The sequence below is a fragment of the Mytilus galloprovincialis genome, chromosome 13, assembly GCF_965363235.1.
Source record: "Mytilus galloprovincialis chromosome 13, xbMytGall1.hap1.1, whole genome shotgun sequence".
In the NCBI taxonomy this organism is placed as follows: domain Eukaryota; kingdom Metazoa; phylum Mollusca; class Bivalvia; order Mytilida; family Mytilidae; genus Mytilus; species Mytilus galloprovincialis.
The window spans coordinates 38,196,809-38,212,768 of NC_134850.1; the positions used below are offsets into that span (position 1 = coordinate 38,196,809).

Here is a 15,960-nt window from a genome sequence, read left to right on the forward strand (position 1 = left end):
AAAAAGACAAACAGACAAATAATTGTACAGAAGACACAACATAGAAAACTAAAGACTAGGCAACACGAACCCCACAACAAACTTGGGGTGATCTCAGATGCTCAGAAAGGGTAAGCAGATCCTGCTCCACATGTGGCACCCGTCATGCTAAGTATTACAAGTAGCCTTTAATCAACTTTGATCAAGGCAAAATGTATTTTTTATTGATGTAAAAAGTTATTAAAATTGAAATGTTTGTTACTTTTACAGGTCATAGCCCCATTTTCAGGATATGCAAGACGTTCTGAAAATGAAAATGAGGTGATAATTAAAGCTTCTGGTGGATTTGTCAGAGATATTGATATAGTTGTAAAGAATATTAAACCAAACAGTAACATTCTACATCCTGATGATGAATTATATATTGAACAAAGAGTATGTTTTTTTATACCCCACCTAGGGACATTATGTTTTTTGTTCTGTACCTCCATTCATTTGTTTTTGGTCAAGGTAGTTTTTGATGTAGTGAAAGTCCCTAATATGATAAGATCTTTCTAATTTTAATATTAAATTAGAGTTTTGACCCCAATCACATTCCACTGAATGTAGAAATGATAGTGCGAGTGAGGCATGGCATCCATGCATGATGGACACATACTTGTTTTATCATATATCTAGAGTGGTATGCTGTCATATAGCTACAAGTGATAAAACTGATTTGAGATCCAGTAGGCTCAGCTCTGGATGGAATTCCTCCCAAATTATTAATACCATATAAAGGTTATTAAATTGGATAATGTTAATTTCAGTTTTTGTGCATTGTGAGCTATAGTATTTGAAATCCTCCAATGAATTGCATTAGGGGTAGAAATTATTCTTTTTCCAGGGGCCTCAACACCAACATTGCTAAAATATTGGCAATTAATATTGATAAAAAGTAACAAATTTGATGGAAATTTAAAGATGAATAAGTGTGTACACCATTTACATAGTGGATTGCTTTAAAGTGTCATTTTCTTGAAAACTTCAGGTTGCAGCAGGAGAACCCATTGGAGTGGCAACTCAATCAGCATGTGAAAATCATATAAAAGTGGTTTTCATTAAGGATGGAGGATCAGTAGACCCTACAGGATTTATGACAAAGAGAGGAGTGGAACTTCAGCCTTGGATTCAGAAATGTGATGATTTTAGATTTGTTTACATGGTAAGCTGGTTGTGGTCATGATATTTAACCTCAAGTTCAATTTCTCTTATTCAAGAACAATGAGTAAGTGAACAGTTTAAAAATTAACATTATCTATCAGTCTGTAGGTTATATATTTACATATCCTTCTATAACTCTATTGGCTTTAAAGATTTTCATATTTTTTGAAGTAGATAAACAAAGCATCATTTTAATTTGAAGTTTTTTGGATTCAATATTCAGATTTTAGAACATAAAGTGTAAATTAAATATGAAGTTTAATTTTTTTTTTTTAATTTTAGGGCTTTACTATTAGAGCCGGTTCAGTCGTTGGTTCAATTGGAAAATTACTGAAAGACAAGACTCCTCAATTGTTCAACAAAAATGCTGTAAAAGAAACCATGCCAAAGTTAAGTGGTGATCCTCCTGGTACAGATGTTAAACAAATCAAAGGTATGTTAATCTGGTTTTTATTTTTCAGTCTTTCAGGACGATCTGATATGAATACACTACAGATTATTCTGAAATTTCACGAAACATATTACATGAGTCATTATATTTGATTTCCAGATTATTGAGTTCAAATTGAACAATTTTATATTGATTCTATGAAAAATCATTCTTTTAAAGAAAGAGTTTTAGAAACTGATAACTTTTTTTATGGACATTATTTTTGAGTTGATCAATGTTGCATTTATCATAATGATCTTTTAGCACAACCCAGACCCAAAACTGGTTTTGTGCATTAAATTACTTTTAGCTTTTTGGAACCTTTGGTCCTTTGGTTATTTAGAAAATTTTGCTAGTTTTCCAGTTCATTTATCAGGTAACAGTCATTTCAAATCTAAAAGTTTGTTCATTGTTTTCATCATAATTTGTATGCTTTGTATATTATTTCATTTGCCATTATAAAGAAAGTTTTTTTCTTATTTTAGATGATAGTAAAAGTTATTATGGAAAACTAGCAGAAAAATTTCCTAAATCTAAAGGAGATGACTGGTCAAAAGAATTTGATTGGTCGGGTGGTAATGGTGTATCAAGTGGAGGTTCAGGATCTGGTGGATTTAATATAAAAGGTAAAGAATTAAATCAAATAAAGTATTAATAAAAAAAAGTCAAGAAAGATTTTATTCACCAAGTTAAGATACTTGTGATTCTTAATTAAATGTGGCTGTGAGCAGCAAATTTTCAAGCAGAAACTATTTATGAATCATAAAGTACAAAGTAAGCTTTGCTATATAGATTAGACCATTGGTTTTCCTGTTTGAAGGGTTTTACACTAGTAATTTTTGGGCCCTTTATAGCTTGTTGTTCGGTGTGAGCCAAGGCTTAATGTTGAAGGTTGTACATTGACCTATAATGGTTTACTTTTATAAATTGTTATTTGGATGGAGAGTTGTCTCATTGGCACTCACACCACATCTTCCTATATCTATTTGCTACTGTTTTATCTGGAAACTGATGGTTTTCAAAAATCAAAAAGTAATGACATCAGTTCCTGACACATATATCTTTCCACGATGTAGTAAAAGAATTAAATAATCAAGATTTTTGCATCTTGATTGATAAAAAAAAGCAAGTTTTTTAAAATAAAAAGAGTACTGTGAAAGGACTTTAATTCGTGGGTATCAATTTTCGTGGTTTGAGCATTATTTACATGTTCGTGGGTTTTTAAATTCGTGGATTTTAGTTTTCTAAAAAAAAAAATGAAAAATTAAAGCCTTTAGAAACAAAGGTTACAAACAGTCTGGATTGAAGGAAATTGCAAAGTAAACATTGACCCGTGTAAATCGTAGTGATAACACTAATTAACCCATGATAAAGTGATCAACAGATTTAAGACCAAAAGGTGTTAATTAAGCCATAAACATATGTCACCTAAAGAAAACATTAACATAAACAAATGCTATAAACGTATCATGAATTGTCAAATAATTCTTATCAAAATCAAGCCCAGCATGAAATTATTATTTCCAATATGTACGAGAACTAGGAGGATATAAAATGAACACTTTATCATACTAGCATATCAATCAAAAATCTTTTTTATGAGAATTTAAAGATCTAAAGTTGAACAGTTTAGGTTATTAAAGATTAAATGGGTATAATCCTGCATGTGGTTGTAGTTCTGTGACTGCTATTAAAGTATTCTCAGATTTGGCGTTATTCAATATATTCTCTAGATCATATTGATCAATAGTCAAACCTACCGATGGGGATCTTTCCATGTCTCGATTTGGACATTGGTTGTTTTATTTCGTTGGACACTTAAATTCGTGGATCAAAACATCCACGAAAACCACGAAAAATTGGTACCCCACGAATAAAAGTACTTTCACAGTATTTCATAAAGATAATTGCAGTATATCATATTTAAGCAACACTTCTGACATTGCATTTTATTTAGCCACAGTGCAGTTCAATTTAAGTTTTCTTTGGTTATACTTTTTATTTGTAGATGCATTCAGTGTTTTACTGAAAAAAGCTGACAGTTTTATGAAAAAGTTCTCGTTAAAAAAGATAAAGCTAGGATCAATTATTAATTTTTTTGACAAGCTTGGAATGCATGAATCAAAAGAAAAGTTGGCAGATGTTATTAAGACATTCAAGGTAAAGTATTAATCAAATTTAGAACGGAAATGAGGAATATGTCAAAGAGACAACAACCTGACCAGAGCTGAAAACAGTACAAGGCCACCAAATTTTATATGATGAACACTTCTTTCAAATGATTACACCTATAATTTAGATACATTATATGTTTGCTTCTTGCTGCAGTAGAAATATTCCATTGTGATGTATTCTTCCTTTGTCCTATGCATTTGTAACTTTTTTACCTTATCTACATTAATCTCATGTACTAGTAACCATTACCTCTTACTTTCATCCAGAACATCATTACATTGTTAAATGTTTGAGATTCTTTTATCCAAGGTTTACATAATGTTTTGATTTTTTCTACAGAGATTAATAGATAATAAGCCTTGTTTCAACCCTATGCAAGCCACTGATGATGAATTGGACCAGGAATTATTAGAACGAGGACAAAAGACAGGTGGAAGTAGAGATCAGATGATTAAAAGACTTCTTACAAATAGCAATAGTATGTTTTTGTAATATTTTGCCCTACTTAATTGCTTACTCCATATACATACTGTTCCTCCTAAAAATAATTTTGTCTAAATATTTAATAGCATACCAAAACCTATTATAATAAAATATATTAACAAATGAAAAATATAATAAGCAACAAATATTTTTAGGATAACAAGTATCCTTTATTATTGTCGATAACCAAATACATTTTTTTAATGCCCCAATTATGGGCATTATGTTTTCTGGTCTGTGGGTCTGTCAGTTTGTCCATTTGGCTGTCGGTTCGTCTGTCTGTCTACCCCCCATCAGGTTAAAGTTTTTGGTCGAGGTAGTTTTTGATGAAGTTGAAGTCCAATCAACTTTAAACTTAATTAGTACACATTTTCCTAAGATATGATCTTTCTAATTTTAATGCTAAATTAGAGATTTTCCCCCATTTTCAAGGTCCATTGAACATAGAAAATGATAGTGCTGATGGGCATCCATGTAATATATATGGACACATTCTTGTTTTTTTTTTTATGTCTCCCAAATCCCAATACAATTTTCATTTATGTATCTAGCGCTACAATCAATTCTTTATGTGAATTAAATTATGTGAAATGTTTATTTTTATTTTCAGAATGTCCACTTCTATCAGCCTTGCTCCCGTCAGATGTGTATTGTACTATTGATTCTATGTGTTTGGGTATAGAATGCTGCATTAACGTCAAACTGTTTATGTTCCTCCGATCTGTCAAAGTATATGCTAGACTTGATCCTGACAAGATGGACTTTCATTTTGGAATTGATGATTTCAAGAAAACAATTTCATTTGGAAGGGGATCATTGAGTGATGGTAATAGTTATTTAAGTTTATTATGATGCAGTTTAAGAATTGGAAAGTAAGTGAAACGAAAGATTGGATCTATTTGTGATGATGGAAGTTTTTAACGATCCTTGAATGGCTATATATACAGCCCTCGCATGGTCAATATTTATGAAAATGTTTTAGCTTTTTAAAAGTTTTTTATGCCCCACCTACGATAGTAGAGGGGCATTATGTTTTCTGGTCTGTGGGTCCGTTCGTCTGTCTGTTCATTCGTCCTGCTTCAGGTTAAAGTTTCTGGCCAAGGTAATTTTTTATGAAGTTGAAGACCAATCAACTTGAAACTTAGTACACATGTTCCCTATGATATGATCTTTCTAATTTTAATGCCAAATTAGAGTTTTTACCCAACTTTCACGGTCCACTGAACATAGAAAATTATAGTGCAAGTGTACTTGGGACACATTCTTGTTCAATCCTATCTCTATAACTCATACATCTGTTTTTGCAAATTCTTGCAACCTCTGTGCACAATTTGAATGATTAAACCTATTGTTATGTTTTAAAATCAGTACTGTTCAATGATACGGCTGGGTTCATATGTGTGAATGAGATTTCTTTTAATTTAGCACCCCAATGACACAAAAAAAACAAAATACAAGAAGGGACATCTTATCAATAATACATGGTCTTCAACATTAGACATTATATGTCCAGAATTCTATAAACTATGTTCAGCTCTAAATCATCCTGAGTCTTCAAAGTAGTTTTAAAATATTTCATACAAATGCTGTGTATATTCATGTTCCAGTCTTACACTATAAAATCTTATATATTTCAGGTGTTAAGGAAAATATAGATACTGGTATTGAAATCAATGTTGCTGGTGGGTTCAAAATTATTCTTAGGTAAATATGATAATGAACCAATAAATCTTCAGCTCATCATTGGTTATCCAACATTATAATACTAACTAGAGTTGTGTAATAATTATATTGTGTTTAATACCAAAGGTTTTGAAGAGGTGAGAAACTGATAAAGTATTTGTTTTTATTGGGGTTGTACAATACTTAGAGTATACCAAGTTGTAATAAATTAATTCCGTTGATATTTAAGGCTATGTTGGAGTTTTTATTTTTCTGTTTATTAATGTGATTTGTTGCATGGCATAAATGTTTGAATTTACTAAAACGTAGTTGTTGCTTTTTTCAGTCAGAATGAGGTTTCAGAATAACATAATGTTGGACAAAAAAAGAGAAATGATTGCTAATTGAATTTCTAATTTTAGTGTGGAGATAAGACTGGTAGATGCAGCCTTCACTTTGACTGCTGGGTTAGGATTTTGTAGTATTGATGATGTCAATAATTGTTTAGTGGAAATTGACTTCCTCAAAGATGCAACAATACCATTCCCGTCTTTTGATGGTGGAGGAGAATTTGTTTGGCCTGAAGGTAACGTATTACTTGAAAGTATATAAAAATTGTAACATTTCAACTTTAGCTCACTGGGCCAAAAAGGTCAAGTTAGCTTTCTCATCACTTGGCATAAATTTTCTGTCATCCTTTGTCATGGTCTGCTAACTTTTGTACAAAAACTTCCTTTTCTGAAACTACTGGACTAAGATAACCTTTGTCCACAATTATCATTGGGCTATTTAGTAAAAATGTCCAATGATCTCTGTTGCAGTCTGCCTCAAAATCTTTTTCAACTTCTAGTCCAAAGACCAATATTCTGACATTTTTATTAGTGGTCCAAACAACTTACTAGTCCAAGTGAAACTTTACTAGTTTGGGGCATCCAACTAGTGGCTAACCGTGCAGACTATGCTGACATTGCGAAAAGTAGAACATAAGGTGGTATGGTGCAAGTTTTGTCTATTATTTTAAAAACTGTTCTAAAAAGATAAAATCAAATCGTAGCAGAAATATTCAAAACATATATCTCTTCTTATCCTTTTAACACCAAAAACTGTCACAATGACTTTTTGATAGACGTAACTGCCCTTAAATGACCTATTTTTCACTTTTTAGCTCACCTGACCTGAAAGGTCAAGTGAGCTTTTCTCATCACTTGGCGTCCGTCGTCCGGCGTCCGTCGTCCAGCGTCCTGCGTCCGTAAACTTTTACAAAAATCTTCTCCTCTGAAACCACTGTGCCAAATTTAACCAAACTTGGCCACATTCATCCTTGGAGTATTTAGTTTAAAAAATGTGTCCAATGACCTGGCCATCAAACCAAGATGGCCGCCATGGCTAAAAATAGAACACAGGGGTAAAATGTATATTTTAGCTTATATCTTTATAACCAAAGCATTTAGAGCAAATCTAACATGGGTAAAAATGTTGATTAGGTCAAGATCTATCTGCCCTGAAATTTTCAGACGAATCGGACAACCTGTTGTTGGGTTGCTGCCCCTGAATTAGTAATTTTTAGGAAATTTTGCAGTTTTTGGTTATTTAATGATGATCTTGAATACTGTTATAGATAGAGATAAACTATAAACAGCAATAATGTTCAGCAAAATAAGACCTACGAATAAGTCAACATGACCAAAATTGTCAGTCAACCCCTTAAGGAGTTATTGCCCTTTATAGTCAATTTTAACAACTTTATCGTCATTTTTTGTAACTTGTACAAAAATCTTCTTCTCTCTGAAACTACTGGGCCAAATTTAAACTTACTTGGCCAGAATCATAATTGTGATACATAGTTTAAAAAATGTGTCCAATGATCCCACCTACCAAACAAAATGGCGGACAAGGCTAAAATTAGAACATAGTGGAAAAATGCAGTTTTTGCTTTATATCTTTGAAACTAAGACATTTAGGGCAAATTTGTCAAGATTTAAATGTCTATCAGAATAAGATCTATCCCCTAACAAATTTTCAGATGAATCCTACAACCCAGTGTTGGGTTACTGCCATAAAATTGGTAATTTTAAGGAAATTTTGCAGATTTTGGTTATTATCTTGAATACTATTATAGATAGAGATAAACTGTAAACAGCAATAATGTTCAGCAAAGTAAGATCTACAAATAAGTCAACATGACCAAAATTGTCAGAGAACTCTTAAGGAGTTATTGTCCTTTATAGTCAATATTGAACAACTTTATCGTCATTTTTGTAACTTGTAAAAAAATGTTCTTTTCTAAAACTATGGGCCAAATTGAACAAAACAATCATTTCTAGGGTATCTATTTAAAAAAAGTGTCTAATGACCCCGCCTACCCACCAAGATGGCCGACATCAATAAATAAGGTAACAGGTGAGCGACACAGGCTCTTGAGAGCCTCTAGTTGGTAACCCACATTTTCTCAGGAACTTCATTATAAGGATTTTTGAAATTTGGTTTCAGGGTTAATATGAGTCAGCTCAACAACTTCCTGTTTACCAAACACTTACAGCATTTTACACTTGATATCAAAGTTGAAAATTTTTGTCACATTTTTCTGAACAACTACATTAAAAGGATTTCTAAAATTTAGTTTCAGGGTTAATATAAGTCAGTTACACCTACATGTATGCCTCATTTTCAGATTCATCACTCAATAACTTCCTTTTAAAATTATTATTTTAATTTTACTTGAATTATTCAAATTAAGAGTATTATGCTTTTATTCTTCAGTTGATTATAAAGATTTATTCAATACCACTGAAATGTTTGAGGTATTTACTGAGAAAACAAAGACTTTGCTTAAAGAAGGTTTGAAAGCCACAAAAGACAAATTGATTGAACAGTTGGGTTTAGAGCAGGTACATTATTTACATTATCAGTGGGTTTAGAAGTTAATAATCAAATATAAATTGAAGACATATAAAACTGAAATGTTGATCTAATTTTTAAGGCCAGGATTTTTTAATTTGTTGGTTTACGGATCCGTCGACCCGATTTTGCCGATTTCCAGAATAAAAATAAAATTGACTTTTCATGCTTTTTTATTCCCGCCGACCCTAACAAACGCATTATCCCTGAAAAATAATTAAAATATTTTTTTTATGAAATGCATTAATCACTAACAGAATTGATAACACTTTCTGTTGTGAAAAAATTAAACTTCCAGTTTACGTTTCTAAAAATAGACAAATCTATTATAACTGACTTTGAAATGTCATTTGCTCAAATAATTTTGCGGAACGAAGCCTGTGTTTAAAACCAATTACACAATAAGTTTGTTTCCCTTATTTGTCATCAGTCCGTAAGATGCATCATCTCATAGAAATAGACTTGTCATAATGTGGACAGGTGGAAGTTCAAGACATCAAGTTAAAGTACTGAATATTAACAAATCATTTGAAATTTTCTTGTTTCAAAGTTAATAAAAAAAGTATCGTCGATTTGGATAAAAAAACGGGAATGCATGACAACAGATTAACCCGATATTATCGTTTGTTCAGTGGGTGAGTCTATTACGTTTTTGACACGTGTGTTGAAACATATTTTCGTTAACGTTTTTACATTTTTTTCTTTATCAGTTTTCGTGCTTGAAGATGATTATGGCAGATTTTACAGTATTGTGTTCTGTCTCCTACTTTTATGTTGCTAACGTGACAGAGACAAAAATGAGTAACGTTAGCGACATTTGGACATGTCACATGAGCAACAACATCTTTAAAAGTTAAAATGTATGCACACAGTGATGTTTAATATATGCCTGGAGTAATAAAATTGTACAGTCTGGTTTAGAATTTCTAAATATACAGAATGTCATTTGCAGGTGTACTTTATATCAAATGAATACACAAGAAACCAAAAAATGAGTAACGTTAGCGACATTTGGACATGTCACATGAGCAACAACATCTTTAAAAGTTAAAATGTATGCACACAGTGATGTTTAATATACGCCTGGAGTAATAAAATTGTACAGTCTGGTTTAGAATTTCTAAATATACAGAATGTCATTGGCAGGTGTACTTTATATCAAATGAATACACAAGAAACCAATTCGTAATAGTAACATTAGCAACATCTACTATCATGACATTACATTTTGTTGCGAACGTCTTTTTGGTGGACGGAATACATTTAAGGTCCTCTTGTAACGATATTACATACAACTTACCTTCTTTGCTTCCCCATCATGTGAAGGAACTGACTCCAAATCTATTTCTGCAAAGGGCGATATCGTAACTCCTATACAGGAGAGTTACAGATCTAAATATATGTTGCTTACGTGACACTGATTTGGACGGAAACGTCGAGCAGTAACGTTCGCAAAAAATAAAACAGCCAATGATATTGATTCCTCAAGTCCTTGAACCCCTTACGTCATCCAAATTTAATATGATTGCTATTTTCAATTATTTATAAAACCCGGGATAAAAATAACTACAATGGGCTGTCTGAGAACCATTAAGAAAATTGCGATCGTGACATACCACAATGGACGGAAAAGACGTGACGTTAGCAACAATATTATTAAATTACCTTTTTTAGCCTTTACCAATAAAAATCTGCCTTAAAGTTATGATTAAAACACAAAAGAAGACTTTTTATTAAAATAGAAGTCCATGTTATTAGGCTCCACTTATAAATAATACTTCAAAATTCCACTCCAAATAAGCTGGATGTCAGTAAAGTAGGTCATGATGTCTATTCCATGATTAATATTTTGAAATTGAAAATCCTCTAATTCTAACAAAAAACACAAACACAGAGTAATTTTTATTTTTATTTACTCAGAAAGACACATTTTATTCAATACCATAATGCATTACTCCATTACACAGTCTGTTTCACAGTTTCAGCAATTGCTTTTTTGATGGACACAAAAAAACAATATTTCCTTCTTATTGTAAAATCTGCCTTATTCAACAAGTTTTCTGGAATTGATTAAGAGCTACGCGAATCTGTTTTTCTTGTTTTTGAAATGACGATTTAATTTCATCTTTGTCCTTGCACCACCCTTTTTTTTATGGGAAACTATTAGACAATGTCATGTGATGTTTATGACAGCTGAGCTATAATATTTCATCGAACTAAAATTTAAGAAATGATAACATAATAGCATAACAAACATATTGTTAGAAAGTTGAAATATATATTTTGATTTTTCTGTCTTGAAAGATTTTTTTTTTCTTTTTATTCCCGACCGACCGACCTGACTTTTTCATTGGGAAAATCCATAAACCAACAAATTAAAAAAACCGTGGCCTAAAGGTGTCTTTTTTTTCTTCTTTTTTTTCGTTTGCTACCTGACATACATTGTAAAGAACTGTGTTTAGCTTCAAAATTATATACAAAAAATCTTTTAGAAAGTTGCATTTTTAAAGCCCAGATATAAATATGAACATGAATTAATTTGAATATTTTTTCAAGATGAAAACATAGAGCATTTATTATAGATAGAAAATTCAACTATTAATTAATGTCTTCATGACATTTTTTTCACTTAGATAAATGATTTCTTGACGACAACTGAACCTTGTTCTAGACCAAGTAATATGACAAATCCACAAATATTGGATGAACTGACTGCTAGAGGTCTTGACGAAACTGGTACAAGAGAAGAAAATGTCCAACTATTGATTGACAATGACAGATGTAAGTGTTTTCCTGTAAAATGAAACATTCATCAGAAAAAAGACTGGATTCAGAATATATTATTTTCATTCTAGCTTTATCATTCTGATTAGGATAATAAAAGATCTTATCTGCCTGTTGTCTTATCATACATACCATGGCATTAAAAAAATGCGGGTTTACTCTTTTACCTCTCTGTCTGTCCATGCCATGAATATTTTAAATGACATCTTTCTGAGGAATTACATCATAAGGATTTCTGAAATTTGGTTTCAGAGTTTATATAAGTCAACTATACTGTGTGATGCGTTTTCAGATTCATCACTCAACAGCTTCTTGGACAGGTGGGCTATCATCAGCTTTACTCTTAGACGTCATGATTCATTGATCTATGTTGAGTTTAATATGTTATTTAGATCATCTGGTTTTCTGATGTGAAATTACCAACAGATAAAAACTATTCAACTTGATATATATATTTAATTTATTTTTATTTTTTTAGCTTGTGAATTTGATGGGATAACTTGGACTTTGCCAGAAATCACTAATAGTATACTACAAGAACATATGTACTACTCTGTGTCTCCAGACTGTCAGCGTATTGATGCTTGTGTTGATTTTTCTATTGAGGTTTTTGGAGAAGTCATTACAAAAGCTTTCAATGCCCATATTGAAATAGATTTTTGTAACTTTGTGTTAAGATATGGATTTGAGGGACTAGAAATGTCATTTATACTCATTAAATATAATTGGGGTAAGTATTTTTTTCTTGATATTGATGACGAAACACTATTTTGTCAGAAAAGTTAGATAAATCAATCAAACATCATCCTTTTACAGGACAATAATCTGTCATCTATTGGTATTGGTACTATTTATGGCTCCGCAATGAAGTTGTCGGTGCCATATAGTTTTACCCTTGTCCGTCCTTCCGAAATTTCGTAATTCCGTAATTCCGTAATTTTCGTAATTCTGTAATTCTGTCATTCCATCATTCTGCAACAAACCATTATACAGAGTTTTTTTCTAAACGCCTTCATATATAGGGCATATTTTTGGTATGTGAGTTAACCATGATGAGTTACAGATCTAGTTAAAGTTTTGTTCCGCTGCACTAAGTTTTGCTGAAATTACGGGCTTTGGACTTTGAGAAATTGTTGAAAATCACAGTTATATGGACTTTTTTTCTAAACGTCTTCAGATATTGGGATGATTTTTGGTATGTGAGTTAACCATGATGAGTAACAGATCAAGTTTAAGTTTCGTTCTGCTTCACTAATTTTTGCCGATTACGGATCTGGACTTTGAGAAATTGTTGAAAATCACAATTATACAAACTTTTTTTCTAAACGGCTTCAGATATTAGGCTGATTTTTTGATATGTGAGTTAACCATAATGAGTTACAGATCAAGTTTCAGTTTCGATCCGCTCTGCTAATTTTTGCTGGAATTACGGGCTTTGGACTTTGACAGATTTTTCAACTTTTTGGGACGGGGCCATTCGTGTCGCCTTGACACATCTAGTTTTTAATTGTGTACATCTTACATAGTTGTCTTGTGGCTTCAAACTTCATGCATCTAATGTAAGGCTACAAAATCTGCCAAAAATAGCCTTAATCACTGAACCTTTCATTTAAATTTAAATATGAGCCAAGGCCTAAAACTACAGTAAAAGATATTAAGCTTCCTCCTTCTTTATTAGTTACCGACTGACAAAGTTTAAAGAGATGCGTGGATCGACTTTAGGTTTGCACTCAGTCTGTGTCTGTCTGTCCTTCTGTCAGTCTGGTAAATCATATTTCTTCTTTTTTCTATTGGAATAAAGATTTTGATTTGATATTTGGTCTATAGTTTTATCATGACCAGTTTCAGATCAAGTTTGAATTTTGTTTCAGTTTGGTGATTTTGTGCAGAATCATGGTTCTTGGACTTCAAAAAATTATGCAAGTAATCAGTTTTTCACACTTTTAGTCATCTTGCTTGAAGATATTGATTTGATATTTGTTATATAGTTTTAACCATGACAAATTATAGATCAAGTTTGCACCCCAAGACTAGTTATAGATTAAGTTTGCATTTTGTTCTAGTATAATGATGTTTTTAAGTGGTAGGGGTCTATTTTATAGGATACATGTGCAAGCTATGCAAGTTGACTAATATGGATGGGTTTTTTTCCCTACTTTGGTATCCTGCATATAACTGAACTGTTTGATAGTATGATATTGAACATTATCTAATTACAGGTCAAGTGGAAAGATATCAAATAACAGATGATATTCATATTTTGTAAGTATACACATTTCTTTATTTTTGTTTAAACTTATTTTTTTTTATTACTTTATAGCCAAAATAGCCCAATAATGAGTTATTGTCATCCTTTATGCTTTCATCTTGACCTGTATTTCTTTGTCCATTCCTATATATAGCTATATTTTGTCATTGAAGTTACTGCCTATTGCTTTTTTTAATAGGTGTTTTATAATTGGTCTCATCATATACCCTCCTTAATTTTATTCTATTAGTTTTTTATCATTCATTATAAATGGAAAATTGTAACTGTATATCTAAAAAGTACAGTTTTGACAATAATTTGATGACTTGTTTACAGGGGCAGAATAGACAAAAATGATGAAAATAAAGTGTTTGTAGTAGATTTTGGAATGAAGTTATGTATAGAAGGAAGTTGTATTCTTGATGATATGATGTTCATTCAGGATTTAGAAATTCCAATACCAATATGCAATGAAAACTTTACATGGCCTGGTTAGTATCAAAGTAAATTTATCAAAGCAGTTTACAGTATATTTTTGGCATGTGAATTATTAGTTTTAATTGAGATAATTTTCATTGTTGAAAATTGCTAATCGAATAAAGCAATGGGTATTCTATTATAATTCCACTGATAAAAACTAGTTAAATCTTTGTTCTCTTGCAAAAAATGTGTGTTATTCATGAATCTTTACTTTAGAAATTTTCCTTCATTATTTACACATTTCCTACACATTTTGATAAATAAATATGTATATTGAGATTTAAGCTCTCTTTAATTTTCAGGAGGGGATTCTATTTCTGATATGGTGGAGGCTATTGGTGGAAGTCTTACTGCAGGAGCTTTTAATATTATTTTAAGAAAGCTAGGAATTGAGGTTAGTATAATTACAACTTCAGTTTTACAAGGACTAAAATTATCAAGCATTTGTACACATGACAATAACTTGCTTAAGGAGTAAGAAAAAAAATTTGTCAAAATAACAGCACAGTTCTTATACCCCATACAAGAAAGTTCAAAAAGTATATATATATTTAAATTATCTTTTGCGTTTTTGAATTTCTTGTGTGATTTTTTAAAAATATGTAACAGTTTTTCAATCCAGATTTTGGCAAATTCAAACAACTGCTTGGAAGGGAGGATTTCTAAAAGGGAATTTCTATCTGTCTTGAATTATAAATAATGAAAAACTATACACAATTTTGACTTTAATTTTAGGATATTTTTACAGACACCTGTCAACTATTGGAATCTGGAAAAGGTAATTTTTAAATTTTGGAGGAAAACTTTTAAGATATAAATACTAAACTCCATAAATTGATGTATGTTTGGAATTCAATACAACAAAGTTCTGAGGGATTGGACTATTATATTATATAAACTTCAATAAATAGGGAGCAAACATGATCAGGAAGACAAGATATACTATAAGCTTACCTCTACCCTAATCATCAGTCAATTTATTATCGGAGTTATTGCTGTATAATGACATCTTTGTCATTTTTTTTTTTTTTTTTTTTATCTTTTATCCTGTATTTATAATAGATAGATAGAAACTCAAAATAGCAATGGATTTAAAAAGGTTAAGTTTATGTGCTTGTTGTAAAACCATTATCTTTAAGACTTTAACATAAAATAAAGTCATATTAACTGTATCACTATAAATTTAAATGAACATTTCAGCATGTGCACTCTTGTGATCAAAACAGTAATTGTCGAAAATGCAGTTGAGCAACACAGGCTCTTTGAAACTCTAGTACAATTAGTTATAAATATAAACATTATTACTTTTTCATTGTAGAGTGTACCAACACATTACAAATACCAAATTCATTGGGAGACATAGTTCAGTGTCAACTAACAGACAGTTGTTTAGGACTTAGTTGCTGTTTAGGATTGAAATTCAAGCTTCCGTTTAATGGAGATGATGTTGCATACAATATTCCATTTGGATTTAATTTAAGTCCTTGTGATTTTGAAATTGAGATTAGTTTTGGATCATACTACCATAAGATGGTTTTGCTTGAGTATGACTGGGGTAAGTTAATTCACTGCTTTTAAAACTTACATTAGAATAGATTAATTTTTCATATGTTAACAA

The 15,960-nt window shown here is 31.2% G+C and overlaps 1 protein-coding gene across 1 annotated transcript in view; it reads left to right on the forward strand.

Annotated features, from left to right (window-relative positions):
* Positions 1 to 158: 158 nt before the first annotated feature.
* LOC143057494 (uncharacterized) overlaps positions 159 to 15,960 on the forward strand; it is a 51,203-nt gene continuing 35,401 nt past the window's right edge. The window contains exons 1-17 of the mRNA XM_076230802.1: positions 159 to 414; positions 1,010 to 1,183; positions 1,465 to 1,615; positions 2,098 to 2,238; positions 3,621 to 3,772; positions 4,127 to 4,265; positions 4,881 to 5,096; positions 5,908 to 5,974; positions 6,355 to 6,518; positions 8,693 to 8,820; positions 11,464 to 11,611; positions 12,093 to 12,344; positions 13,834 to 13,876; positions 14,199 to 14,353; positions 14,645 to 14,736; positions 15,078 to 15,120; positions 15,661 to 15,897. Coding sequence (XP_076086917.1) covers positions 1,115 to 1,183; positions 1,465 to 1,615; positions 2,098 to 2,238; positions 3,621 to 3,772; positions 4,127 to 4,265; positions 4,881 to 5,096; positions 5,908 to 5,974; positions 6,355 to 6,518; positions 8,693 to 8,820; positions 11,464 to 11,611; positions 12,093 to 12,344; positions 13,834 to 13,876; positions 14,199 to 14,353; positions 14,645 to 14,736; positions 15,078 to 15,120; positions 15,661 to 15,897 — 2,197 coding nt within the window. The 5' untranslated portion in view covers positions 159 to 414; positions 1,010 to 1,114. The remainder of the gene's footprint in view (positions 415 to 1,009; positions 1,184 to 1,464; positions 1,616 to 2,097; positions 2,239 to 3,620; positions 3,773 to 4,126; positions 4,266 to 4,880; positions 5,097 to 5,907; positions 5,975 to 6,354; positions 6,519 to 8,692; positions 8,821 to 11,463; positions 11,612 to 12,092; positions 12,345 to 13,833; positions 13,877 to 14,198; positions 14,354 to 14,644; positions 14,737 to 15,077; positions 15,121 to 15,660; positions 15,898 to 15,960) is intronic.